At 42.9% G+C, this 27989-nt stretch overlaps 4 protein-coding genes across 6 annotated transcripts in view; all 4 read right to left on the bottom strand.

Moving 5' to 3' along the window:
• Window positions 1–2904, bottom strand: part of LOC309385210 (uncharacterized protein) — a 61517-nt gene extending 58613 nt beyond the window's left edge. Inside the window, exon 1 of the mRNA XM_081939420.1 lies at window positions 2841–2904. The gene's annotated coding sequence lies outside the window, so the exon portion shown is untranslated. The remainder of the gene's footprint in view (window positions 1–2840) is intronic.
• The window catches only part of LOC309385203 (uncharacterized protein), a 123624-nt gene extending 96039 nt beyond the window's left edge, over window positions 1–27585 (bottom strand). Inside the window, exon 1 of the mRNA XM_081939411.1 lies at window positions 27496–27585. The gene's annotated coding sequence lies outside the window, so the exon portion shown is untranslated. The remainder of the gene's footprint in view (window positions 1–27495) is intronic.
• On the bottom strand, window positions 136–27626 carry LOC309385212 (uncharacterized protein). 3 transcript variants are annotated; one of them, XM_081939424.1, is made up of 3 exons: window positions 27542–27626; window positions 24044–25139; window positions 21684–23959 (listed from the first exon to the last, which is right to left on the bottom strand). In XM_081939424.1, the coding sequence occupies exons 2-3, from the start codon at window positions 24174–24176 to the stop codon at window positions 22983–22985; spliced, it is 1110 nt and encodes a 369-aa protein (XP_081795550.1). In that variant the 5' UTR covers window positions 24177–25139; window positions 27542–27626; the 3' UTR covers window positions 21684–22982. The 3 variants fall into 3 exon arrangements, with proteins under 3 accessions (XP_081795549.1, XP_081795550.1, XP_081795548.1); XM_081939423.1 differs by lacking the exons at window positions 21684–23959; window positions 24044–25139 and adding an exon at window positions 136–2055 and having other exon boundaries at window positions 27542–27623; XM_081939422.1 differs by having other exon boundaries at window positions 21684–25139.
• Window positions 12479–16597, bottom strand: LOC309385209 (uncharacterized protein). The gene is made up of 2 exons (XM_081939419.1): window positions 16492–16597; window positions 12479–15765 (listed from the first exon to the last, which is right to left on the bottom strand). Exon 2 carries the CDS (start codon window positions 15494–15496, stop codon window positions 14144–14146), a length of 1353 nt encoding a protein of 450 aa, XP_081795545.1. The 5' UTR covers window positions 15497–15765; window positions 16492–16597; the 3' UTR covers window positions 12479–14143.
• Window positions 27627–27989: the final 363 nt, after the last annotated feature.

Raw genomic sequence — 27989 nt, 5'->3', positions numbered from 1 at the left:
GCACCTATTGCACATCGCAACTGCCAAAATTTGTAACCATTCCACTACCTTTTTCCCTGTTATTTTTCAAAAAAACCAATAAAACTTTGTTTAAAAAAAAAAGATGAACAACGGACAACAAGGAGTCAACTCGGGTAGCAAATAAAACATGGATACTGAATAGCCCCTTCCTGGCTGGGGAATAATAGAAGGGAAGTGGTGATTGTAGGAGACAACAGTTCGTATTTCTAAAGATTTTGCTCATTGTGTTTTATGCAACAAAGATTGCCTTGCCAGAACTTAATTTGCAGCCTTTCAGCTGAGAGCTCACAGCCTTGCACTTATCGTAATGAACTGATAAGGTCTATTGCTACAGTTAACTCCTTGCAGGACTCTTGCCTGGACTTTCAGTGGGTGGATGCAATTAATTCACAACAGGTGAATAAAGAGAAGTCTGTTTCTTGCTTCTGTGAAGGCTGGGTCAGAACAAGAGCTTGGACCTCCCAACTCAGATCCCCTCCCTCATGTTCAAAATTAAGACATGTTTGATTAAAAAGAATCAGGCAAGACATTAAAATAGTTAAAATTCCCAGCTGAGCTTTCTATGAGATGAGAAATAAAATTCAAGAATCTTCTACAGGCATCATTTTTTTCTCATGTGTGTGTTCTTATGTGTGATAAAGGAGGAATTTTGTGTGAAACACTGTCCACAATCTGCACATTTGAATGGTTTCTCCCCTGTGTGTAATCTTACATGATTTATGAGGCTAGACTGAGCACTGAAATCTTTCCCACAATCTGGACACTCATATGGTTTCTCTCCAGTGTGAGTCCTCCAGTGTATCACCAAGTCGGAATTCCGAATGAAACTTTTCCCACACTCCAGACACTCATATGGTTTTTCTCCTGTGTGAGTTCTCTGGTGTATCACCAGGGCAGAATTCCAATGGAAACTCTTACCACACTCTATACACTGATATGGTTTGTCCCCCGTGTGGGTTCTCTGGTGTACCACCAGGTTAGAATTACGATAGAAACTTTTCCCACAATCAGGACACTCATATGGTTTTTCTCCTGTGTGAGTTCTCTGGTGTTCCACCAGGTGGGAATTCCGACTGAAATTTTTCCCACAATCTGGACACTCATATGGTTTATCTCCAGTATGAACCTTCTGATGGATCAGCAGGTTAGAATTCCTACTAAAAGCTTTTCCACAATCTGGACACTCATATGGTTTTTCTCCGGTGTGAGATCTCTGATGTAACAGCAGGGTGGAATTTTCTTTGAAACTTTTCCCACAATCCGGACACTCAAATGGTTTCTCTCCTGTGTGAGTTCTCTGGTGCATCACAAGGTTGGCATTCTGACTGAAACTTTTCCCACAATACACACACTCATATGGTTTCTCTCCTGTGTGAGTCCTTTGGTGTATTACGAGGTTGGCATTCTGACTGAACTTTTTCCCACAATCTGAACACTCATATGGTTTATCTCCTGTATGAATCCTCTGGTGTATCACCAGATTGAAACTCTTACTGAAACTTTTCCCACACTCTGGACACTCATATGGTTTCTCTCCTGTGTGAGTCCTCTGGTGTATCACTAGGTCAGAATTCTGAGTGAAACCTTTCCCACAATCAGGACAATCAAAAGGTTTCTCCCCACTGTGAGTCTTCTTATGTCTCACCATTTTTGTGTTTGTGCTAAACCTTTTGCCACATTGGGAGCACGGGTAGAACTTCTCTCCAGTGTGGGTGCTTCCATGAGGAAGTTGTTCTGAGTAAAGTGTTTGCCACATTCCAAGCATTATTGCGTATTTTTTGTGGTGTGGATCCCCTCATGCATAATAAGCTGTGATTGGTAATCTGTGTTTTCCCCCACAATAGACAGACTGTGGGGTTTTTTCAACACTTATAATCTTGGATTCTCTAGGATGTAAAATATTGTTAATCTTTAACTGGTGGTGCTTTGATTCAAACCCCTCTTGAATCCAGGGTGCTCTTCTTGGCATCCTCTGCCTGTAAGATTCATATTAATGGATTAGTTTCATTCTGGTTTAAAAAATGGCTGCAGAACCTGTGAAAACAGCAAAAAAGCCTTGCATATGTTACCATGAAGAACAAACATATCAAAATGCTACTTTAATCTCTAACATTAATTACAATTCATTTGGCATATAGAGAACTAGCAAGATCCAAGTTCAAATATCCATTCATATATCCAATCATAAAATTCTCTTTGTGGCTTCGGGAAATCATACAATTATTAGGATTGTAAATTGATATTATAAAATTTACCTGAAAATACTAAAGATTATACCAAACATGTATATGCACACAGAAATATACACACAGAAATGCACACAGAAATTTACACATCTATGAAGTTATGTATGAGAAAAATCTATGTGTATTTCTCTGTGCAGAAGTGGATTCGCTCAGATTTCTTGATCTAATTTTAAAAAGGTGGGGTCATTAACAGACGAAATGGCGTCCAAAACCTCTGCAGATTTAAAAGACCCGTTTTGCTCATGAAACGCCTCACTTGCCAGAAACACATGTCCATAAAATGAATCAACATGTCATAAAACGAATCAAATGTTCCGCGAAGTGAGGGAGATGGGTGGTTAAAAATATGAAATAATATATAAAGATTTCTTTAAATTTACCAAATCCCCCATTGGTAAAATCACAGGCACCAATTTTAAATCACGCAAAGGATAAAAACACTTGGGGAGAGAAAGGATAGGCAGCAGCAGCAGCGATGTTTCACCCTCGTTGCTTTCTCTGCTTCCAGGCCGCGGAGGAACCCAAAGGGCCCGACTTGTTCCCGGCTTCTCCTCCGACCTGCCCTCCACTCACCTTCCAGCAGCCGCTTCGACCCTCCAAACGGCACAAGAGGCTCCGCCAATGCCATCCTCCTCCCGTGGGTCAGGCGGAAGAGGAAGTTCTTCTATCCTTCGCCTCCTCACTACTACATCATCTCTAGCAATCTCGTACTCTATCGTTTCAACTCCTTCCAGCTCCAGCCTCTATTCCCCCCCTCCCCACTAGACTAGTAACGCCACTACTGTACTGTATTTACTGTTTTCTAGGCACGAGTATTGCTTCTTTGTAGAGCGCCATCTAGTGACATAAGGCTGAAAATCATGCTCGTTCCGTTTCCACTCTAAAGCGTTTGCAAGATGTTTTCATTGATTCCGCACTTCCTACTGTGCCACTAAGTCGATAGTTTTTGTCCATGGCCGTCTATCCCACACCTTTCCATTCAGGTTCCCCAAGAGTGCACTCCTCCCCCCTGGAGCTGAGTCCGAAGCTTCGTTTGCAATAAGCAGCCACTAAACCAAAGGAACCTGTCCTTGTGGGGAACGACGTGCAAACAGGCAGCGAGAAAATGCACCCCCTTTGGGGCCGGCAAAGATTGTTCCAGCTAGTTTTTCGTTTGGCGTGTGTGCAACCCTAAATCATTTCCAGCTTCATCCTATTAATGGAATAATGAAATATGAGACGAAACTTTGAAGTGCCCACCCACATTGCTCCTAAACAATATCTAGGTAGAATCTTATCTTGCTATTGTTGGAAGAAATGTCCTCCTGGGTTCAGCTCCAAGTGGGGAAAAAGACACTGGAGACATGGAGGCTGCTTGGAAAGATGGTTTTAATGGTGGACAGGACCGCATGGCTTGAGTCCTGAACAGAAAAGGTGATCACATGCTTCAATGTTGGTGGAGAAGAAGAGAAGGGAAGAGAAGAGAGTGAAGAAGGGCTTGCAGGGCTTTTTATAATCTGTTCTGCCCCACCTATCTGTTTCCTGTTCCTGTGTAAGAAATGTATTCTGATTGGTTGCCAGACTCCCATGGGCCCTTGCAAGGGCAACCCTCTAGGCTGAGTTTGAATCCAGGTTTGATTGAGTTTAGATGCCATGTGGTCAGTTGAGTAAAGCAGTGTTTTTCAACCTTGACAACTTGAAGATGTCTGGACTTCAACTCCCAGAATTCCCCAGCCAGCATTCGCTGGCTGGGGAATTCTGGGACTTGAAGTCCGGACATCTTCAAGTTGCCAAGGTTGAAAAACACTGGAGTAAAGGCTTATTATCCTGCCTTAATCCCATCACTCTGGAGCTGAAGGGGAGAACTCTTTATTATGTAAAGTGGACTAGCTTGGCCTTTTTAATGGCCCATTGACAAAGTGGGGATGGGCAGGAAGCTGCAGGAATTTACTTAGTTTTTAAAAATGTGTTTCTCCCTTTTTTCACATCCAGGAAAATATAATATTCTGCCTTTTCAATATTTCCTAGGATATTTCATTTTTCTGGGAGAGGGCTGGGTGATAACTTCCTACACTATCTATATTACTGTATTGTTTTGTGTTGTGTTCCTAAATCTGTATTGTTGCATTGCCTAGAATTCTAGATGACATAATTTGGGAACCACGGAATGGAATGTTTGAAAGTTTATGTAACACAGGAGAAATACCAGAAAAGAAATACTGGAAAAGAACAAATGTGATTCCAAACTACAAGAAGGTGGGAAATGATCCAGAAAATTATAGGCCAATCAGCTTGAGATCAATACCTGGTAAAATCCTGGAAAAATATAACTAAGCAGAGAATTTGTGGTCTACTTTGTCCAATGCCTTACTGAAATCTGTTCACTGGTCTACTAATTTAGTCACTTTATCAAAGAATAAAATATGATTGGTTTGGCATGATCTGTTTTTAACAAACCCATGCTAACTACTAGTTACAACTTTGTTTCTAGATGTTCACAGATCTGCTTTTTAAATTATTTTTTCCAGAATTCCCCCCCCCCCCATTAATGTTAGGCTGATTGGTCTGTATTTTCCTGCCACAAAGAAGAGGGGGTTACATTATTCTCCAAAGCACCAGAGGCCAAGACAATAAACTATGGATGGAAACTAATCAAGGAGACAAACAACCTAAAACTAAGGAGAAACTTCCTAACAGTGAGGACAATTAACCAATGGAACGGCTTTGCCATCAAAAGTTGTGGGTGTTTCATCCCTGGAGGTTTTTAAGAAGAGGTTGGACAGTCACTTGCGTGAAATGTTATAGGATCTCCTGCTTGAATAGCAGGCTGGACTAGAAGACCTCCAAGGTCCCTTCCAGATCTATTCTGATTCTGAAATGCTAAAGCCTCTGCAAGATTTAAAGCACCGGTGTTGCCCGTGAACCTCCTCCTGTTCTAGCTTGGTAGAACTCGGGTGACAGAGAGAGGCGAGCCAGGACTTAAAAAGCAGCTAACAGCTTTATTGAATAAAAGGTTGCCAGTGCAGGTTCACATTACGTGGGCGTAGCTAACAGGCAACAGCTGTGCCCTGCTTTGACAGCCTTTATATATGCCGGCTGTCAAACCAGGAACCAATCAGCATCGAGCACAGCACCCTCTGGTGGAACGGACCAGAGGGAAAACTATAATACATAACACTCCTTCACACTTAGAACGCGCATGCGTAGTCATTTAAGTACCTTGGGCGGTGCCGAACGTGCCCGGACCTTCTGGGGAGAACTTCTGCCCCAGCCTCTGGAATTACTGTCCCTCTGGGCCCAGACCTTTCCTCCTACCTCCTAGACATCGCTGGAGACTTTTGGGGAAGAACAGGTAAGGCCCTTGGATTTAAATTATTACCATTTGTTGATCGTAGTCTGCGGTTTGCAGGGGTAGGCCCTGCCTTTGGTTTGCTTCTGTTGCGGCCCCTTGCCGGCTTCTTAGTTGGTTCAAATGTCGTTTCCACACCCGGCCATCCTCCAGCTGTACTACGTATGAGCAGGGGCCCGTGATCTTTTTGATTACCCCTGGAACCCAAAGGGGGTGGCCTGCGTAGTTCCTGGCATATACAGCAGCGCTGATATCAAAACCCTTTAGCATGCTGTGGGAGTCTAAGGGACACCCTGGGGCATAATCGGGGTGCAGCAGGTCTAAGGTGGTCCTGATGCGCCGTCCCATTAATAGCTCCGCCGGGCTCTTATTTGTGGTGGAGCATGGAGTGGCATGCTGCCATAGAAGGAATTTGTCAATGTCCTCCTGCCAGTTTTGGGGGCCAAACCTAGCTAAGGTGTCCTTAGCCGTGCGCACTGCGCGTTCTGCCAAACCATTGGCCGCGGGGTTGAAGGGGGCTACAAACGCGTGTCTGACCCCTAGCTGAGTGAAGAACGAGCTCAGGACGGCTGACATGAATTGGGGCCCATTGTCAGAGATGACAAGATCAGGTAACCCATGGGTGGCAAACAACCCTCTTAACACTTTAACAATAGCTGGAGCAGTAGTGGAAGACAATAACGCAATATCAACCCATTTTGAATATGCATCTACAATAACAATAAACATTTGGCCCTTTACTGGGCCAGCCAAGTCCATGTGAATTCTGGACCATGGAGCCTTCGGTTGCTCCCAGTTCTGGATGGGCGCTCTGGGCCCAGCTGGATGGGACTCCTGGCATCGTGAGCAGCCAGAGACCCATCGCACAATGTCCTGGTCCATCCCCGGCCACCAAGCATAGCTCCGGCCCAGTGACTTCATTCGAACTATGCCTGGGTGGCCATCGTGGAGGGTGGTGAGCACCGCTTCTCGCAAGGACGCAGGGATGACGACTCGGCTGCCCCACAGTAGGCAGCCTTGTAGCGCAGAGAATTTGTGTTGTCGTGTTGAGAAAGGTTGCCACTCAGTGCCCACTGGCTTAAGTGGCCAACCTCACATAGTCCAGTTCAGCACGGTGGAGAGGAGCTTGTCCCGACGTGTGTGAGCGGCCACATCAGCTGCTGTAATCGGCAGGTTCATCTCGTCGATGAGCAGGACCTCGGCAGCAGGAGCAGGGTCGGTCAGCGTGATGGGCAGGGGACATCTGCTTAAGGCGTCAGCGTGACAAATGTGCTTTCCTGGCTGGTGGAGCAATGTATAGTTGTACGCAGCCAGGAACACAGTCCATCGAGTAAACCGTGGGGAGAGGATCTGGGGATGATTCCCAGCAGGGGCTTGTGGTCTGTCACTATGTGGAAGTGGCGGCCATAAAGATAGGCGTGAAAACGCTTCACCCCAGCCACTATAGCCAACGCTTCCCGATCAAGCTGGCTATAGTTCCTCTTGGGAGAGGACAACATGTGGGAAAAGAAAGCAACGGGGGCCTCCCTACCAGAGGGCAGCCGGTGGCTCAAGACAGCCCCGACTCCGTAGGGAGAGGCGTCACAAGTTAAAACTACAGGAAACGCCTCGTTGAATTGGTGGAGGACTCTGTCAGAAGTTAGCAATTTCTTAACAGTCTCAAAAGCAGAGGCTTCCCTTTTACCCCAGATCCATTTGGCTGAGCGGTCAAGTAATCTGTGGAGAGGCTCCACAACGGACGCCTTGTGTGGCAGGAAAATGTTATAAAAATTTAAAAGTCCAAGAAAAGCTTGCAATTCGGCTTTTGATGTTGGCGTGGGAGCCTGTTTAATGGCCATCACCTTTTCTGGGGCCGGATGAATTCCTTTGCCGGCAATTAGGAAACCCAGAAATTCTACTTGAGGCACCACAATTTTGCATTTTGTGGTTTTGAGCTTTAAGCCCACGCTTCGGAAACGACGAAGCACGGAGCGTAAACGGGCCAGGAGGCTGGTCAGGGAACGGGCAGAGACCAGGACGTCGTCAAAATATGGCACGCCGCCTGGTATGCCCTGCAATAGCCTTTCCATCAAATTTTGGAAGAGCTCCGGTGCCACACTGACTCCAAATTGGAGTCGGTTGCACTTAAATGCCCCTCTATGTGTGACAATTGTCTGGGCTTCAGCAGTTGCCTCATCCACAGGCAACTGCTGATAAGCTTGGGCAAGGTCTAACTTTGCAAAAATGGTGCCCTGACCCAGGGAGTGCAGCAGGTGCTGCACCACGGGCACGGGGTATGCGCTCTGCTGCAGGGCGCGATTGAGAGTGCACTTAAAGTCCCCACAGAGACGCACAGACCCATCCCCCTTAACTGGGATGACTATTGGGGTCTCCCACCTAGCATGGTCTATGGGCTCTAATACCCCTTGGGCCAGTAGCTTGTCTATTTCCGCATCTACTTTTGGTTTCAATGCGAAAGGCACTCTACGCGGCTTCAGCCTTTGTGGAGGCACCTGGGGGTCTAAATTAAATGAAATGGGGGTACCAGTGTACCTTCCCAGACCCTCACCGAAAACATCAGGGAACTCCTTGATGAGCATATCCAAATGAGGATTGCTCTGGATCTGATTTATGCCAGTGATGGCTAATCCAAGGGCTTCAAACCATTCCAAGCCCAGCAAGCTCGGCCGTGGCCCATTGACAACTATAAGAGGCAGCTGTTTACTATACTGCTTAAAGGAGACCTGACAATTGTATTTGCCTAGGACAGGGATGGATTTCCCTTGCAAGTCCCTCAACCTCAACTGACAGGGCTTAAGGCTGGCCTTAGAAATTGAGGGCACCAGTCGCTTGATGGTGGCCCAAGATACAATGGAGACCGCTGACCCCGTGTCAATCTCCATTTTACAGGGGCTGCCTTCCAATCTCACGGTAAGGAAAATCTTTCCCCGTGGGCTATGGACAATCATGTCCACATCAGTTTCCTCCCTGTCATTTTGCACTGAGAAACAGGAATCTTTTTTCCTGTAACTCTGAGGCTTGCCTGATCTGAAAGGTTTTTTTAACATTTTGGCTGCTACTTTGCGAGCTGCCTTCAAGCGCACTTGCGCAAGGGGCAGCAGCCCTGCAGACTCTAGCCAAATGACCTCTTTTCCCACAGCGGAGGCAGGTAGCGTTTTTAAAACGGCACTCCGCTCTATCATGCCTGCCTGCGCACCCGGGGCAGTTAATTTGGGGGTTGCTCTTACCCTGCCGACCTCTGGCTTGCTCCGTTTTCAAACGATGGATGTCATCGTTCCCATCGGCTCCGTCGTTGTCAAAAACGTCTTCATGATGAACCTCTTGAAGTTCTTGCCTTTTATGCTCAGCCCCTAAATCATTAACAGATGCCATCTTCATCTTATTAATAGAATAACGCGTGACAAAACTAGTCTCCCACGTTGGTTGATGTTTGGGTAGGAGATACTATCATGCTCTCTGTATTTCTATTATTCTCTCTAGAGCAGCCTTCCCAATTCTCAGAGTACTAAGATTTCAGCCTTGAGAATTCCCAGGCCGCTTGGGCAAAACTCTTGAAGGTCAGTAGTTTGCAGGCTGGAAGCTGATCTAAAGATTCCTGCATTTTAGCAGGGTTTGGCTGTCACTGGAGATCAACAACTCTACAACCTAACCTTTTTATTACTGATTCACTTGATAGCCAACTGTGGCTGTTCTGCAGGCCCTGGCAATGATCAATCAACAGAGGTGCCACGCCCCCAAACTGGTTCCCTTGCTGTCACTGGGCCGCCACCATTTTGGTTTTTAGTGACTTGCGTGTGCGCACTTCACTGTAAATTGTTCTGCATGCGTGAAGGACAATGTACATTGAACAGCATGGGCGGGTAGCGCGCAGGTTGCGAACCGGTAGTAAAAGCAGTAGCAACCCACCCTTGTTAATCATGCTTTTGTGATCTGCACGTTGGATGACTTCAATCAACTTTGCACGAGCTGCCCTTGAAGAGCATCCAAGTTTTAGCTGATAGAGAATGCAATTCTGGATAAGCTATATATGCTTCTGAAGCTTCCTTCCTTGCCAGTTTGCTTGTGGGTGGAGTTCACGGTCTTGGTTCTGCTTTTGAAACCCTTCCTGATATGGGACTGAGCCTTTCCCTGCTTATTTCAGCCTGCCCGATGAGACCTGGCAAAGAAGACTTGCGGCAGGTGCCATCATCTGGGGATCTGCCTTCAGTGAATCTGAGAAGACAATACAATATAATAGTAGAGTTGGAAGGGACCTTGGAGGTCTTCTAGTCCAACCCCCTGCCTAGGCAGGAAACCCTATACCGTTCCAGACAGAGGGCTATCCAACACCTTCTTAAAGACTTCCATTGTTGGGGCATTCACAACTTCTGGAGACAAGCTGTTCTCTGCTGTGGCCCCCATCTTACTGAATATTCATTCTCCTGAAATGAGATTAATTCCACCCTTTTTGAGCTTCTGGAAGGCTCTCAAAACTTGGCTTCATCCTCAGGTGTGGGCTTCTAAGACAATGAGATATGCTTAGATGTTTCATTGCTGAGGTGGCCATTTGCATCCATTTTATTGCCTGGGGCAGCGATGGCAAACCTTTTTTGGCTGCTGTGCCAAAAGCGGGGGGAGCACAGGGGGGGTTGTGCACCAGCATGCCACACCCATAATGTATGTGCATCCCTCCCAGCACACGCGCATGTGCGCAATCAGTGACCTCTCCCCGCTTTTGCGTGGTTTTTTCGCCGTCCCCAGGCTCCAGAGGCTTTCTAGGAGCCTGGCAAGAGCAAAAACAGCCCTCCACACCCCCAGATGCCGTCCGGAGGCCTCAGGAGCCTTCAGCCCTTCAGACAAACCGGAATTCACCATCCCCAAACTTCCGGGTTCTCCGTACGGCCGATTTTCGCCCTCCGGAGACTTCAGGAGGTTCCCTGAAGGCTAAGGAGGCTGAAAAACGATCCTACCCACTTCCGGTTTGTCTGTAGGGTCATTTTTCACCCTCCAGAGTCTTCAGGGAAACCTGCTGAAGTCTCCGGAGGGCGAAAAATGGTCCTACCAGCAATCCGGAAATCCATTCCCGAATTTCCAGTTTGCCCATAGGGCCGGTTTTTCACGCTTTGGAGTTCAGGGAAGCCTCCGGAGAGCGAAAAATGGCCTCAAAAGAAGGCCGAAGTCAGCTGGCCAGTGCGCACATGCACGCTGGCCAGCTGACAAGGCAATGCGCCGCGTGCCCTGACAAATGACTCCACGTGCCACCTGTGGCACACGTGCATAAGTCCGCCATCACGGGCTTAGGGGGTTGTATAGTTGTTTTTATATTACTTATTTCTTAATATCTATTTTTATATATGTCATTTATATGCCTGTGATTTTTAATCTGATTGTTATATATCGTTTCTGGTAAACGGGGGTTTACTGAGGGGAGATTATACACATTTCATTTATGTATAAATAATATAAAGGATGATTAGAGTGGCTAAATTGAAGAAATAATAAAGGAGAGATACAAATAAAAATAAGTAGGATTTAAACCGAGGAGGGGAAGTCAGGGTCAGATAACAAATACCTTTTCAGTTAACAATAATGTATTAAAATCCTACTGTTTTACTTTACCCCTACTGCTATCCCTGTTTGTATCAGCTACTTTTACTTCCCCAATTTTAATCTTTTAATCACAAAAGGCAAAGCATAGAATGCAAAGTCCATAAAGATTCTGTCATCCAGGTTATGGTTGTCCCAAAAGTGCTTTTTCAAGAAACTTCTTCAGCTCTGACAGGATAGTGGGGAGTGGAAGAATATATATTTATATTATATATTTTTAAAAGGATGCAAATGACCAACTGTTTGCAAGGAAAATAAATCCTTCCATTCCCCACTATCCTGTCAGAGCTGAAGAAGTTTTTTGGATGAGAAGCAAAACATCTTCAAAAGAAAAACAAAGTCCAGTTGCCTCATGAAAAAGCACCTTTGGGACATCGAATGCAGAGTATATTCTGAATCGAACTGATGTATTTTAACAGTACAAATATGGAGACACATTCAAGAACGGGATGAGTTCAAGAGACTGGTGTGGCCAAGTAGTGCTTATGTATCCGTATATTCTAACAGAAAAGTCGTGACTGCAGTCTTGATGTTTAAGTTAATGAAATGACACCGTCCATATTCAAAAAGATAACATATGAGAACAACCAATACCCAGAAATAGAAAACTGATAAATATTGAAGGAAAGAACTAAGACAGGGCTAAATAACTTTGCATCGCAACTTAGTAAGTCCAGGACAGAATGTGGAGTGGAAATGTACATCAAGTGAAATCAAAAGGCAAAAGTAGAATATCCCTGTCAACCACGAAGCTGGCCTGACTGAGGCCATTTTGAGACTTAAGTGCTGAGAAGTGGGATAGGGAGGAGGGGAATAGAGATAGTTGGGGTGTTGTAGTCAAAACAAGATTCTTTCTCTTGGGAACCAAGGACATTTCTGCAGGTGCTTGGAAGGAGGGACTGGAGTCACCTAGCAACTAGACAGTATTCTGATGGGATAATGTGACTGTTTTGAGAAAGTGACAAACGTTTGCTTTTAATTAGGTGAAAACTGCAAGAATATTCAGTCAGCTTTCACCAGCCTGTGCCAATGACATATCCAATAAACCTATTCTTTGAGGAAATTGCCTGCCTCAGTTTTGTTTGCTATGGGTATGTTACTTGAAACCCTGACATTCCCACCAAAGCACATGGCTGACTAATCACCAGACTAACCTTTTTTTGAGGGACACCCTAAACTGCCATTTTCAATGTAGATCTAAGGTATGGACGGTAGCCATTTCAGCTGTTAGCTCTGAGCTCTGTTGTACGGAGGAATCTGGAATAAATTAACCCCAACATATGTGCCCAATGTTTTGATGTTTTTAATCTTACAGTATTATGCTGCTATTTATGACATTGTAATAATCAGATAGCAGGCATATACATTTAATAAATTAAAATGAATAAATTTCATTGATTCCCTTTTATTCAGAAACTCAAGAAGGCATAAAAAGCAGTTCCTGGTTGGCATCCTGAGCCAAGAAAGAGGCTCTTTTCTCATTTTAAACTCCCCCTACCAGCCAACCGATCTGCATGGGCATATTTTCCGTCTCTCAATCGGCCTGTCGAATTGGGATTTCATAGCACCTGCAGCCACCTTCTTGTTTAATTTAACACTGGAACTCGTGGTTTCCATTCAGTGTCTTTGACTCTTACACTGGATTTTTAAATATAATTTATATTAATAATTTTAAACAGAAGATTAAAAACTAACACAAATACATCAAATAGCAGAAAAAAAGAAATCAAAATGTAAAAAGAAAAAGATAGAAATAGTGAGAAGTTACTTCCAATCTCCTTTACACTTATTATAATTAGAAATACAAAATTACTTCTTACTCTACGCTTGCAAAAACTCTTTTCTATTACTTGGTTTATTTTTCTTATAATCACAACTGTAAATGATAACTTTTTTTTTTGTTTCATGCAAATCTCTAAAAAACTTCCAATCAATAATGAATGTAGAGAATGTCTTTTCTCTGATTGAGGAAATCAATATATTGTAGTTGTCTGAAAATTCCATCATCTTCACCAACCATTCCTCCACTGCACTTAAAGCTGGATCTTTGGTGTGTATAATACAGGTAACCTTTGACTTATTACCACAATGGGGGTCAAAATTTTGATCCTAGGACAGTGGTCCCAAACCTACCGGGCCACAGAAGCGGCAGGGAAGTATGCACATACCCGTGCATCTCCATTTGCAGAGGCAAGGAAACTTATAAAGAGCTGTTGTGGCCTGCCAGCTGCCAGCACAGCTGGTGGCAGACTCAGACGTTGAGGAGGTTGGGGAAGAACCTGGGTCAGTTCTGGAGCCTTGGGAAGGCTCTGATGGATGCTCAGCATCACACAGAGATAGAACCAGGTCTGCCTGGCATTTCCCAGCCGAAAAGGCAGCTGCCTTTGGAGTCAGAGATGCGTGAGGTGGAACAGCTGGGGTCTGTTTCAGATGCATGTATACATAGAGCAGATAGGAGAGGTGAACAACGGACAACAAGGAGTCAACTTGGGAAGCAAATAAAACATGGATGCTGAATAGCCCCTTCCTGGCTGGGGAATAATAGAAGGAAAGGGAAGTGGTGATTGTAGGAGACAACAGTTCGTATTTCTAAAGATTTTGCTCATTGTGTTTTATGCAACGAAGATTGCCTTGCCAGAACTTAATTTGCAGCCTTTCGGCTGAGAGCTCACAACCTTGCACTTATCGTAATGAACTGATAAGGTCTATTGCTACAGTTAACTCCTTGCAGGACTCTTGCCTGGACTTTCAGTGGGTGAATGCAATTAATTCACAACAGGTAAATAAAGGAGTCTGTTTCTTGCTTCTGTGAAGGCTGGGCCAGAACAAGAGCTTGGACCTCCCAACTCAGATCCCCTCCCTCATGTTCAAAATGAAGACATGTTTGATTAAAAAGAATCAGGCAAGACATTAAAATAGTTAAAATTCCCAGCTGAGCTTTCTATGAGATGAGAAATAAAATTCAAGAATCTTCTACAGATGTCATTTTTTTTCTTATATGTGTGTTCTTATGTGTGATAAAGGAGGAATTTTGTGTGAAACACTGTCCGCAATCTGCACATTTGAATGGTTTCTCCCCTGTGTGTAATCTTACATGATTTATGAGGCTAGACTGAGCACTGAAATCTTTCCCACAATCTGGACACTCATATGGTTTCTCTCCAGTGTGAGTCCTCCAGTGTATCACCAAGTCGGAATTCCGAATGAAACTTTTCCCACACTCCAGACACTCATATGGTTTTTCTCCTGTGTGAGTTCTCTGGTGTATCACCAGGGCAGAATTCCAATGGAAACTCTTACCACACTCTATACACTGATATGGTTTGTCCCCCGTGTGGGTTCTCTGGTGTACCACCAGGTTAGAATTACGATAGAAACATTTCCCACAGTCAGGACACTCATATGGTTTTTCTCCTGTGTGAGTTCTCTGGTGTTCCACCAGGTGGGAATTCCGACTGAAATTTTTCCCACAATCCAGGCACTCATATGGTTTTTCTCCCGTATGAATCCTCTGGTGTATCACCAAATCTGAATTCCAATTGAAACCTTTCCCACAATCTGGACACTCGTATGGTTTATCTCCAGTATGAGCCTTCTGATGGATCAGAAGGTTAGAATTCCTACTAAAAGCTTTTCCACAATCTGGACACTCATAAGGTTTTTCTCCGGTGTGAGTTCTCTGGTGTAACAGCAGGGTAGAATTTTCCTTGAAACTTTTCCCACAATCCAGACACTCGTATGGTTTCTCACCTGTGTGAGTCCTCTGGTGTATCACCAGCTTGGAATTCTGCTGAAAACTTTTCCCACAATCCGGACACTCATATGGTTTCTCTCCTGTGTGAGTTCTCTGGTGCATCACAAGGTTGGCATTCTGACTGAAACTTTTCCCACAATACAGACACTCATATGGTTTCTCTCCTGTGTGAGTCCTTTGGTGTATTACGAGGTTGGCATTCTGGGTGAACTTTTTCCCACAATACAGACACTCATATGGTTTATCTCCTGTATGAATCCTCTGGTGTATCACCAGATTGAAACTCTTACTGAAACTTTTCCCACACTCTGGACACGCATATGGTTTCTCTCCTGTGTGAGTCCTCTGGTGTATCACTAGGTCAGAATTCTGAGTGAAACCTTTCCCACAATCAGGACAATCAAAAGGTTTCTCCCCACTGTGAGTCTTCTTATGTCTCACCATTTTTGTGTTTGTGCTAAACCTTTTGCCACATTGGGAGCACGGGTAGAACTTCTCTCCAGTGTGGGTGCTTCCATGAGGAAGTTGTTCTGAGTAAAGCGTTTGCCACATTCCAAACATTATTGCGTATTTTTTGTGGTGTGGATCCCCTCATGCATAATCAACTGTGATTGGTAATCTGTGTTTTTCCCCACAATAGACAGACTGTGGGGTTTTTTCAACACTTATAATCTTGGATTCTCTAGGAGGTAAAAATATTGTTAATCTTTAACTGGTGGTGCTTTGATTCAAACCCCTCTTGAATCCAGATGCTCTTCTTTGCATCCTCTGCCTGTATGGTTCATATTAATGGATTAGTTTCATTCTGGTTTAAAAAATGGCTGCAGAACCTGTGAAAAGAGCAAAAAAGCCTTGCATATATTACCATGAAGAAGCAAACATGTCAAAATGCTACTTTAATCTCTAACATTAATTACAATTCATTTGGCATATAGAGAACTAGCAAGATCCAAGTTCAAATATCCATTCATATATCCAATCGTAAAATTCTCTTTGTGGCTTAGGTAAATCATACAATTATTAGGATTGTAAATTGATATTATAAAATTTACCTGAAAATACTGAAGATTATACCAAACACATCTATGAAGTTATGCATGAGAAAAATCTATGTGTATTTCTCTGTGCAGAAGTGGATTCGCTCAGATTTCTTGATCTAATTTTAAAAAGGTGGGGTCATTAACAAACGAAATGGTGATTTAAAACACCCGTTTTGCTCATGAAACGCCTCACTTGCCAGAAACACATGTCCATAAAATGAATCAACATGTCATAAAACGAATCAAGTGTTCCGCGAAGTGAGGGAGATGGGTGGTTAAAAATATGAAATAATATATAAAGATTTCTTTAAATTTACCAAATTCCCCATTGGTAAAATCACAGGCACCAATTTTAAATCACGCAAAGGATAAAAACACTTGGGGAGAGAAAGGATAGGCAGCAGCAGCAGCAGCTGCGATGTTTCACCCTCGTTGCTTTCTCTGCTTCCAGGCCGCGGAGGAACCCAAAGGGCCCGACTTGTTCCCGGCTTCTCCTCCGACCTGCCCTCCACTCACCTTCCAGCAGCCGCTTCGACCCTCCAAACGGCACAAGAGGCTCCGCCAATGCCATCCTCCTCCCGTGGGTCAGGCGGAAGAGGAAGTTCCTCTATCCTTCGCCTCCTCTCTACTACTTCCTCTCTAGCAATCTAGTACTCTATCATTTCAACTCCTTCCAGCTCAAGACTCTATTTCCCCCCCATCCCCACTAGACTAGTAATGCCACTGTAGTCACTATTTTCTAGGCACGAGTATTGCTTCTTTGTAGAGCGCCATCTAGTGACATGAGGCTGAAAATCACGCTCGTTCCCTTTCCACTCTAAAGCGTTTGCAAGATGTTTTCATTGATTCTGCATTTCCTACTGTGCCACTAAGTCGATAGTTTTTGTCCATGGCCGTCTATCCCACACCTTTCCATTCAGGTGCCCCAAGAGTGCTTTCATCCCCTCAGCAGCTGAGCCCATAGCTTTGAGACTTGTGGACTTCAACTCCCAGAATTCCTCTTCCAGTCATGTTGGCTCAGGAACTCTGGCATTGAAGTTTCCAAGTCTTAAAGCTGTCAAGTTACAAGACCCTTGCACCCCTAACCCTTTAGAAAAAAAAACCCAGGGGTGTTCAAACTTGACAGCTTAGACCTGTGGACTTCAACTCCCAGAATTCCTCCTCACGCTCTTCATCTTGATGATGTGCGGACGGGCGGGGGGAGGGAGCTGGAACCTGTTCTAAACGGCACTGTAGATTTGTGGAACCTCTTATATAGAAGAGGTTAGAAGTGGCAGGAACCCATCCCTGCACGGAGTGTAATCTTTGAAATTTTAAGTAACAGGAGAAATACCAGAGTATTGGAAAAGAACTGATGTGATTTCAAACGCGGGGAGGAGGGAGATGATACAGGAAATTATAGGCCCGTGATGGCAAACCTATGGCACATGTACCACCTGAGCTGTTAGGTCTGGGCCGCCAGCTGATTTTTGGCATTCCAGGAGGCCTGGGAAGGCCGTTTTCGCCCTCCTCAGACTTCAGGAAAGCGTCCAGAGCCTGAGGAGGGTAAAAAACGGGCCCAACAGGAAGTTCATAAACAATCTGTTTCTGGCTTCCGAAGCGCCTGTGGGGGGCATGGGGAGGCCCCAGGCTTCAGGAAAGCCTCCGGACCTTGGGGAGGACAAAAAACGGACCCAACGGGCCAACTGGAAGTTCGGAAACAATCCATTTCTGGCTTCCAGAGGACCTCTGGGGCAGGCCGTTTTTTCCTCCCCAGGCTTCAGGAAAGCCTCCGGAGCCTGTGGAGATCATGCACACATGCGCTGGGTTGTGGGTTGCACGCGCACATGGAGGTTGGCGAGGTGCATTGAATTGTGGGCGTGGGCACGTATGCACACACAATTTTGGCATGCTTTTACTAAAAGGTTCACCATCACTGTTATAGGCCAATCAGATTAACATAAATGCCTGGAAAAATCCTGGAAAAAATATAATGAAGCAGAGAATTTGTGAGCACCTATAAACAAGCAAGGTGATTATTGGAAGCCAGCATTGGTTTGTTAAAAACAGATTGTGCCAAACAAACCTTATTGTCTTTTTTTAATTTAAGCAATTAAATTACCAGAGGAGCAAAATGCTGTGCAGATATACTTGGATTTCAGCAAGTAATTGGACACAAATCTTTATGGAAAATGAAACATGCAAAAATGAAGGCGGACAGACTCAGAGTCAAAAGAATTCAGTGCTTGGAGTCAGACATGGAATTTGAAAAAAAAAATCAAAAATCAGAAAGAATACGATACAATTCTTTGGCCATACAAGGAAATGGTCTCCAGTGCATATACTTCACTGTACATACAAAGTAATAGTCATACATCATAAGGAAATCATAAATCATAAGATACAATAATTGATTACATAATATACTGATAGAAGGTAGTAGGAAAGATGAGAAGGATAAGATGATGAGGATAATAGCAATACAGCCTACCATGTGGGTAAATATCTATGGCCAGAAGACAGTGCTGTGGGAGTCGGCTGTTTAGAAGACTGATGGCACGGGAGGGGGGGGGGAGAAAGTATCCTTGTGTCTTAATTGTGTTGGCATACAATGCCCCATAGCAGCATCCTGAGGGGAAGATGTTGAAATGGAATAACCAGAAGCAAGATTGGCTAGATAGATTTCTAAACAGAAACGCTCTATCCAACATTTCATGCCACAGTTCAAGCCTGTTTGGAACCCAGCTATTCACATATTTAATTTAAAAGCTGGAACAGTAAAGTGTACAGTGGAAGAAAACGCAGTGATAGTTGATTGGTTGGAGAGTGCGGGTTTCTGCATGAGGCAGTCTACATTATGATTGGTTGCTGGGTGTAAAGGGGGAGTTCCCGTTTATTCCCGCCTTTTTCTTCTGTGTGCTCTGTATGCTGTTCTGAGATTTACCTGACGATTTACTTCAGGATGTAGTGATGTGCCTACCATGTTTGCTGTAAATATGGATATTAAATAGATTGATATAAAACTACTGTCAGCATCTCTGTCTTAATTTGGACACCAGCTGCACAATTCCCTCACAACAACCAACCCGGCTATTGGGCAGACTCCAGTTCTGTTCCCCAAAATGCAAATCTTGCAGTAATTAGAGCTCCCAAATCTGTCAACTGACCTGGAATTCTTTTAATGACCCCTTAATGTATCCCTTGCAGGGTGGAGTCAGGGCAACTGAATGGAGCTGTGTATTTACTGGCCGGATGCCTTTCCTGTCACCAATGCGGAGTTTGCAGCAGATATAGTCTCATTGTGCCAAGAGAGAGAAATAGCTGCCTCTACCTAGGATTGAACTCACAACCTCCTGATTGTGAGGTGAGAGCTCCACCACACCACTCAACTGGAATTCTTTTATCTTTTTTCATATTTCGCAGGAAAACCAATTCTCCCTTTGGAAAGCCAGATAGAGATCTTTCACTTCCGTGACTTGAAGGAGATACATTATACAAAACCGAGAACCAGGATGGTGTCATTTGAGAAGCACACTATTTGACTTAAACTAAGTAGATTCCCCTTCATGGATTACTGCCTTGTCATGGCGAAGGGGTTTGCATAGCTCAATTAAGCTTTGAGCTATGCTGTGCAGGGCCACCTATGACGGACAGGTCATAGCAGAGAGCTCTGACAAAACATGATCCACTGGAGAAGGAAATGGCAACCCCCCCCCCTCCAGTATCTTTGCCATAAAAAACCCATGCACAGTACCAAAAGGCAAAAAGATATAATGCTGGAAGATGAGCCCCTCAGGTTGGAAAGTGTCCTATATGTTACTGGGGAAGAGCAGACCGCTAGTACTAGCCAGAAAAAGTGAAGCGACTGGGCCAAAGCTGAAAGGACACTCAGCTGTGGATGTATCTGGTGGTGAAAGGAAAGTCCGATTCTGTAAAGATCTATACTCCTTAGGAACCTGAAATGTAAAATCCATGAATCAAGGCAAGCTGGACGTGGTCAAACAAGAAATAACAAGACTGAACATCGACATCTTAGGAATTAGCAAACTAAAATGGACAGGAATAGGGTGAATTTAATTCAGGTAATCATCAGGTATACTACTGCGGGCAGGAATCCCTCAGAAGAAAGCGAATAGCCTTCATAGTCAATAAAATAGGAAAAGCAATACTGCGATACAATCCCCAAAATGACGGAATGATCTCAGTTTGAATCCAAGGCAAACCAACATCACAGCAATCCAAGTCTATGCCCCAACTACTGGTGCTGAAGAGGGTGAAATTGAAGCCCTACAGCACCTTATAAAATTAACACCAAAAAACGATGTCCTTATCATCATGGGGTAATGGAATGCTAAAGTAGGAACCAAAAGATAACTGGAATAACAGGCAAGTTTGGCCTTGGGAGTACAAAATGAAGCAGAGCACATTTTATCAAGAGAATACGATGGTCATAGGAAACACTCTTTTCCAACAGCCCAAGAGACTACTCCACACATGGACATCACCAGACAGTCAACACAGAAATCAGATTGACTATGTGCTCTGCTGCCAAAGATAGAGAAGCTCTATACAGTCAGTAAAAACAAGACCAGGATCTGACTGTGGCTCAGATCATGAGCTTCTTGTTGCCAAATTTAGACCTAAATTGAAGAAAGTAGGGAAAAGCGCTAGGCCACTCAGGTATGAACTAAATCATATCCCTGGCAAATATACAGTAGAGGTGACAAATAGATTTAAGGAATTAGATCTGATAGACAGTGTGCCTGAAGAACTATGGACGGAGGTTCACAACATTGTACAAGAGGTAACAACTAAAACCATCCCAAAGAAAAAGAAATGTAATGAAGCAATATGGCTGTTTGAGGAAGCTTTGCAAATAGCTGAGGAAAGAAGGGAAGCGAAAGGCAAGGAAGAACGATACACCCAATTGGATGCAGAATTCCAGAGAATAGCTAGGAGAGATAAGAATGCCTTCTTAAACGAACAGTGCAAAGAAATAGGACAAAACAATAGAATAGGGAGGACCAGAGATCTCTTCAAGAAAATTGGGAGATATGAAGGGAACATTTCATGCAAAGGTGGGCATGATAAAGGATCAAAATGGCAGGGACCTAACAGAGGCAGAAGAGATTAAGAAGAGATGTCAAAATTACACAGAAGAACTATACAAGAAGGAGTTTAATGTCCCTGATAACCACGATGGGGTGGCAAGAGATATTGGACTGCACTATTTCTGGGAAGATACAGGATGATGAAATGAAATGTCACAATAAAATTTTGTTAAATGTAGTTACACTTTGAGCACTATGTATAAGACAAAGTAATAATAACTGTAGTCAAATAAATGATCACTAATGATAAAGCATTTATATATACTAAATTGATAATATGGAATTTTATACAAACTGTAAGTGAGGATGATGGAGATGATGTTGAAAAGCCTTTTTATAAAAGATAAATAATTCTATATAGAATAGAATATAAAGATGTAATATCATTGTATGATTTCAGGATGATGTAATGTAACGCCGTAATATGAATTTACTTCAAATTTAATATGTTTCATATAAAAAGGATGTAATAGCAGCTATGCTTAATGGATGTTTAACGATTATAACAATTTGTATACATGTATATTAGATTGATGATACTAATAATGGAAAAAACATGGAATTGAAAATTATTAGAGAATGTTATCAATGCTAAAATAATAGAATGACTTAGGACATCAAAAAATTCTTTATTATTGGATATATTTTAAGATGATATAATGAATCATTATAATATAAATGGATACATATTTAGAATACCTTGTTTAAAATAGAGAAACAATAGTGATAATCAAACGAAGTATAATAATAATGTATACAAAGATATTTGATTGACAATATGTGATTTTTGATAAAGCTCAAGTGATGACAATGGAAAGGACGCAGAAAGACCCTGTAATCAATTGACACACTGTATGCAGTTGAAGAGGTTTTTATGTTAAATGTTTTGTGTGTTTGTGTTTGCTTGAAAATAAAAATTTTATTAAAAAGAAGAAGATTCAATTCCAAATTGCAGGTCCGTGATGAGCAAGTAGGATTTACCTTTCTCTCTCTTTTGACAAATGTGTTAGGGAGGAACGAAAAAAAGAAGTACAATGCACGACTCAAATTGTTCCAGAAAATAAGATATGCAAAGTTCAAGAAATCTGGAAGACGAGCAAATGCAAAACAAACCAATTGAAATATTTGACCTGCAGGTGAGAAAACCCTACAGAACACTTAAAAATTATACTGTAGTGGAACAGACATTATTTAGAGTTTTCTTTGAGGAATTTTCTAGAAATATTTAAAACATGGTCATTAAAAAGATCCCATTTTGGTATATTATTTATATTTTACATGAAATAAAGGCATTAAAACCTATTATATATTTTCGAACCACCAAAGAACCACAAAATACTTGATGTGAATCTGTCTGTCTGCATCCTAAGTACATTCACATTTATTTACTTATTAAATTTGTATGCCACTCATCTCACTGTCCCAAGTCACTAAGTTCATGAATGAACTACAGCAAATAGTCCTGGCTGAGGGGCAATTAGATCCTATCACAACAAAATTAATGGTTTCTCCCCTGTGTGTAATCTTACATGATTTATGAGGCAAGACTGAGCACTGAAATCTTTCCCACAATCTGGACACTCATATGGTTTCTCTCCAGTGTGAGTCCTCCAGTGTATCACCAAGTCGGAATTCCGAATGAAACTTTTCCCACACTCCAGACACTCATATGGTTTTTCTCCTGTGTGAGTTCTCTGGTGTATCACCAGGGCAGAATTCCAATGGAAACTCTTACCACACTCTATACACTGATATGGTTTGTCCCCCGTGTGGGTTCTCTGGTGTACCACCAGGTTAGAATTACGATAGAAACTTTTCCCACAATCAGGACACTCATATGGTTTTTCTCCTGTGTGAGTTCCCTATTATTCAACCAGGTGGAAATTCCAAATGAAACCTTTCCCACAATACAGGAACTCATCCTGTGTGAATCCTCTGGTGTCTCATCAGGTCAGAATTCCAACTGAAAGCTTTCCCACAATCTGGACACTTATAGGGTTTCTCTCCTGTATGAGTCTTCATGTGTGTCACTAGGGCAGAATTACGACTGAAACTTTTCCGACAATCTGGACACTCATATGGTTTTTCTCCGGTGTGAGTTCTCTGGTGTATCACCAGGTTGGAATTTCGACTAAAACTTTTCCTACAGTCTGGACACTCATACAGTTTCTGACCCCTGTGAGTCCTCTGGTGTATGACCAGATTGGAATTATGCTGGAAACGTTTCCCACAATCTCGACATTCATATGGTTTCTCTCCTGTGTGAGTCCTCTGGTGTATCACCAGGCTAGAGTTCTGGCTGAAACTTTTCCCACAGTATAGACACTCATATGGTTTCTCTCCCGTGTGAATCCTCTGGTGTTTCAGAAAGTTAGAATTATTACTGAAACTTTTCCCACAATCTGGACACCCATATGGTTTCTCCCCCGTGTGAGTTCTCTGGTGTATCACCAAGTAGGAATTATGACTAAAGCTTTTTCCACAATCTGGACATTCATATGGTTTTTCTCCTGTGTGAGTCCTCTGGTGTTTCACCAGGTCAGAATTACAACTAAAAGCTTTCCCACAATCACGACACTCATATGGTTTCTCTCCTGTGTGAGTACTTTGGTGTTGCACAAGGTTACAATTATGATTGAAACTTTTCCCACAAACTGGACATTCAAATGGTTTCTCTCTTGTGTGAGTTCTCTGGTGTCTCACCAGGTCAGAATTCCAACGGAAACTTTTTCCACAAACTGGACATTCATATGGTTTCTCTCCTGTGTGAATCCTCTGGTGTCTCACTAGATCAGAATTCCAACTGAAACCTTTCCCACACTCTGGACACTTATATGGTTTCTTTCCTGTGTGAGTCCTCTGGTGTATGACCAGATTGCAATTCTGCTGAAAAGCTTTCCCACAATTCGGACACTCATATTGTTTTGCTCCTGTGTGAGTCCTCTGGTGTTTCACAAGTTTAGAATCATTATTGAAACTTTCCCCACAATCTGGACACTCATATGGTTTCTCTCCTGTGTGAGTCCTCTGGTGCATCATTAAGGTAGAATTCTGACTGAAACTTTTCCCACAATCTGAACACTCATATGGTTTCTTTTCGGTGTGTGTCATCTAGTGTATCACCAGGTTGGAATTCTTACTGAGACATTTCCCACAATCTGAACATTCATATGTTTTCTCCCCCGTGTGAGTCCTCTGGTATATCACTAGGTAAGAGTTCAGACTGAAACCTTTCCCACAATCTGGACACTCATATGATTTCTCTCCTGTGTGATTCCTCCTGTGTATCACAAGGTTAGAATTATTTTCGAAACTTTTCCCACAATCCGAACACTCATATGGTTTCTCCCCAGTGTGAGTCCTCTGGTGTATCACCAGGTTGGAATGCTGATTGAATTGTTTCCCGCACTCTGGACACTTATACGGTTTCTCTTCGGTGTGAGTCCTCTTGTGTATCACCAGGTTGGCATGCTTACTTAACTTTTTGGCACACTGTGGGCACTGGTAGGGCTTTTCTCCAGTATGGGTTCTTTTATGCTCAGTAAGTCAGGAAGTGTTGTGAAAGACTTTGCCACATTCGGGGGAATTTTTATGGTTTTTCACCAATGTGGATTCTCTGATGCATAATGAGCTCTGATTTGCAAACTGAGGTTTTCATACCTGTGGAGCTTTTCCGCCATTGACTCTTGAGGAGGTCAAAAGTATTTGTGATCTCTTCTTGGATGGTTCAAGCAGTTTGTTACCTCACAGGGTGAAGCCTGCATTATTGTCTGGAATGAGCGCTTCCTCCCCACAGACCTCTAGATATTTCCTCTTTTTCTGAATCTGGAAATGTTCCACCTTCGATTTTTTTAATACAATGTTTCCTTGAGTTCCACATGTAATGCTTGTTTATCAGTTCAGTTTACCTTTTCCTATTTTTTCTTTTTCTGGCTGGGGAAAGAGAAGAGTTCTGTGGTTATCTGGAGTAAAGGGAAAAGACGTTGTGTACCATATATATTGGATTCGCTTTCCTTTTTTAAGCTGCTTCTGATTCTCTTCTGTCCAGAAGGCTCATCTTGGCATTCCCTTTGCCTATAAGATGCACATAAAAGAGATACTTTAATTACTCTTTATAATAGGGTTGCAAGATGTGGAAACAAGAAAAAAAAAAACATAACAATGAAAAAGCAAACATGCCAAACTGCTAGATTAACCATGGCCATTCATTATGACACATAAAGGACTAAGTTCAAATATTTACACAATCATGAAATTCTACTGTTGACTCATTGAAATCACAGATTGTCAGCAGTGTAATTTCTTATAATCATATAGATACCTGAAAATACTGAGGATAGGAACATGGAAACACATATATTCCAGAAAAATGCAGAAACACACCCCTCTATCTGTGTGTACCATATGTATGTATGTAGTAAATCCATGTGCATTTTCTGTCTACAAAATGAAAGAGGTACAGTATGTGAGCATACATACTACATAAAAGAGGTATAGTATGTGAGCATTAACAGAAGAAACACCCATACACTAATGCTGAAAATTGAGGGAACAAACAGGGTGAATTTGAAGTATTAGTACATGAAGGTAGATACGATATACTGTATTTTTTGGAGTATAAGACGCACCTTTCCCCCCCCCAAAAGAGGATGAAAATTTGGGTGTGTCTTATGCACTGAATGTAGCCCCATCAACCTATTGGCCCCAACCATTTGGCCTCTGCCTCCCAGCAATTTACCTCCTTGCAGCAAACGGGGAAAATGGGGTTTGGGAAGGCTGCAATAGGCTATGGCAATCCCTGCAGCCTGAAACAGCTGATGATCGGGAATGCTGAAATTGAAAGTGAAGCTTGCTGTCTGCTCCAGGAGACAAATTGCTGGGAGGCATTTTTTTTTCTTGTGCTAATCAGGCTGTTTGCTGCAAGGAGGTAAGTCAATAACTATAAATGCCTATAGAATGTTCAAATTATTAGGCTTATTTTTTAAAAAACTGCTTTATTATTGTTCCAGACAGCTTAACAAAATGAAGCTTTTTAAAATAAATGCTTGATCTGAAGAGGCCCAGTGCTATTGTATCTTCTTTTAAATAGCAGAGAATAACTATACTTCCAGAAAGCACATCAATTTTAACAGCATCTGTACAAGTATAGTCTGAAATGTAACACTACAAACAGTGCATATTGTCTGTACTGTTTGCTGCAAGGAGGCAAATTGCTGGGAGGCAGAGACAAATATTTTCCCCTTGTTTTCTTCCCCAAAAGCTAGGTGCATCTTATACTTCAGAGCATCTTATACTCTGAAAAATACAGTAGTTGCCATTACTGAAACTTGGTAGGATGAAGCTCATGACTGGAATGCCCTGATAGAGGGATACAAACTATTCAAGAGAAACATACCTAACAAAAGAGGAGGTGGAGTTGCATTATCTATAAAAGATCACTACAACTCTACAGCAAAACGCAAAACACAAAAGCAAGGATAAAAACGTCCTAGAATTCATATCGGTCAAAAAAATTGACATTGCTATAGGAATATACTAAAGGCCACCCAATCAAACAGAAGAAATAGATGAACTCTTTGCTATCAATTATCAATTGTAGGTAAGAAACATTCCACAGTAGTATGGAATACTAACTTCCCTGATATCAACTGGGAGACAAACGCAGCCGCAAGTGGGAGATCAAACAGATTCCAAACCAACTTAGCTGACAACATTCTCATCCAAAAAGGAGAGGAGGGAACTAGAGGAAAAACTATGCTGGACCTAATTTTTATTATTAAAGAAGTGACCATATGAAAAAACGGTTGGAGGATTTGGGTTTGGCTAGTCTAAAGATAAGAAGAATTAGGGCTGATATGATACCAATATTTGAGGGGCTGCCACAAAGAAGAGGGGGTCAAATTATTCTCCAAAGCATCAGAGGCCAAGACAAGAAATAATAGTTGGAAAATAATGAAAGAGAGAAGCAATCTGGAATTAAAGAGAAACTTCCTAACAGTGAGGACAATTAACCAATGGAACAGCTTTGCCTTCAGAAATTGTGGGTGTTTCATCCCTGGAGGTTTTTAAGAAGAGGTTGGATAGTCATTTGCCTGAAATGGCATAGGATCTCCTATTGAGCAGGGGGCTGGACTAGAAGACCTCCAAGGTCCCTCCCAGGTCTATTCTGATTCTGAAATGCTAAAGCCACAGCAAGATTTAAAGCACCGGTGTTGCCCGTGAATCTCCTCCCTTGCAAACAAAGCAACAGGCTCACAAGAAACACACGGAATCCACCCTAACGGGGCAGTAGAGTTGAAATCTCCCAATCAAGGGAAACTTGCATGCAACTTAAAATTTGCAGCTCTGGTGGAATAAAATTGGGCTGGGAGGAGGTGACGTATTTCAGCAGAGTTCATTATCTGCTGCTGCAACATGAAGCAAAACGAACAGCCCGACTCGCTCCCGGCTTCTCCTCCGACCTGCCCTCCACTCACCTTCCAGCCGCCGCTTCGACCCAGGAAAAACTACAACAGCCACCGCGATTCTCCATTAGGAAGCCGGAAGACGAGGTTTCCCAGGGCTTCGCCTTTCCATATTCTCCCTAGCAATACGCGACTCTATGGTCTCAATTCCTTTCAGTTCAAATACAGGCGCTTGATACTGTAATTGCGACTATCCAGGCGCACTTATTGCCTGACCACAGAGCGCCATCTAGCCAGCCATAGCGAGATCGCCCGAGCTCTAGCTTCATCAGATTAGCTGGGTGCTTGCTGGCTCCTAAAAGTTCGTGAACTTCTTGCCTTTTATGCTCAGCCCCTAAATGATTGATAGCCTTCCATGTTCATCTTACTAATAGAATAATGTGGGACAAAACCTGGTATTGTCTACCCACATTTAGTTTAGTTTAGTTTAGTTTATTTAATTTATAAACCGCCCCCTCTC

Source organism: Natrix helvetica (assembly GCF_964273705.1).
Source record: "Natrix helvetica genome assembly, chromosome: 1".
Lineage (NCBI taxonomy): Eukaryota > Metazoa > Chordata > Lepidosauria > Squamata > Natricidae > Natrix > Natrix helvetica.
This window is presented reverse-complemented; position numbering and strand designations above follow the sequence as displayed.

Coding starts and splice junctions, on each gene's coding strand:
- LOC309385209 (XM_081939419.1), bottom strand. CDS start 15,496: ATGTTTGGAATGTGGCAAACGCTTTACTCAGAACAACTTCCTCATGGA.
- LOC309385212 (XM_081939422.1), bottom strand. CDS start 24,176: ATGACACACACCGAAAAGAAACCATATGAGTGTTCAGATTGTGGGAAA.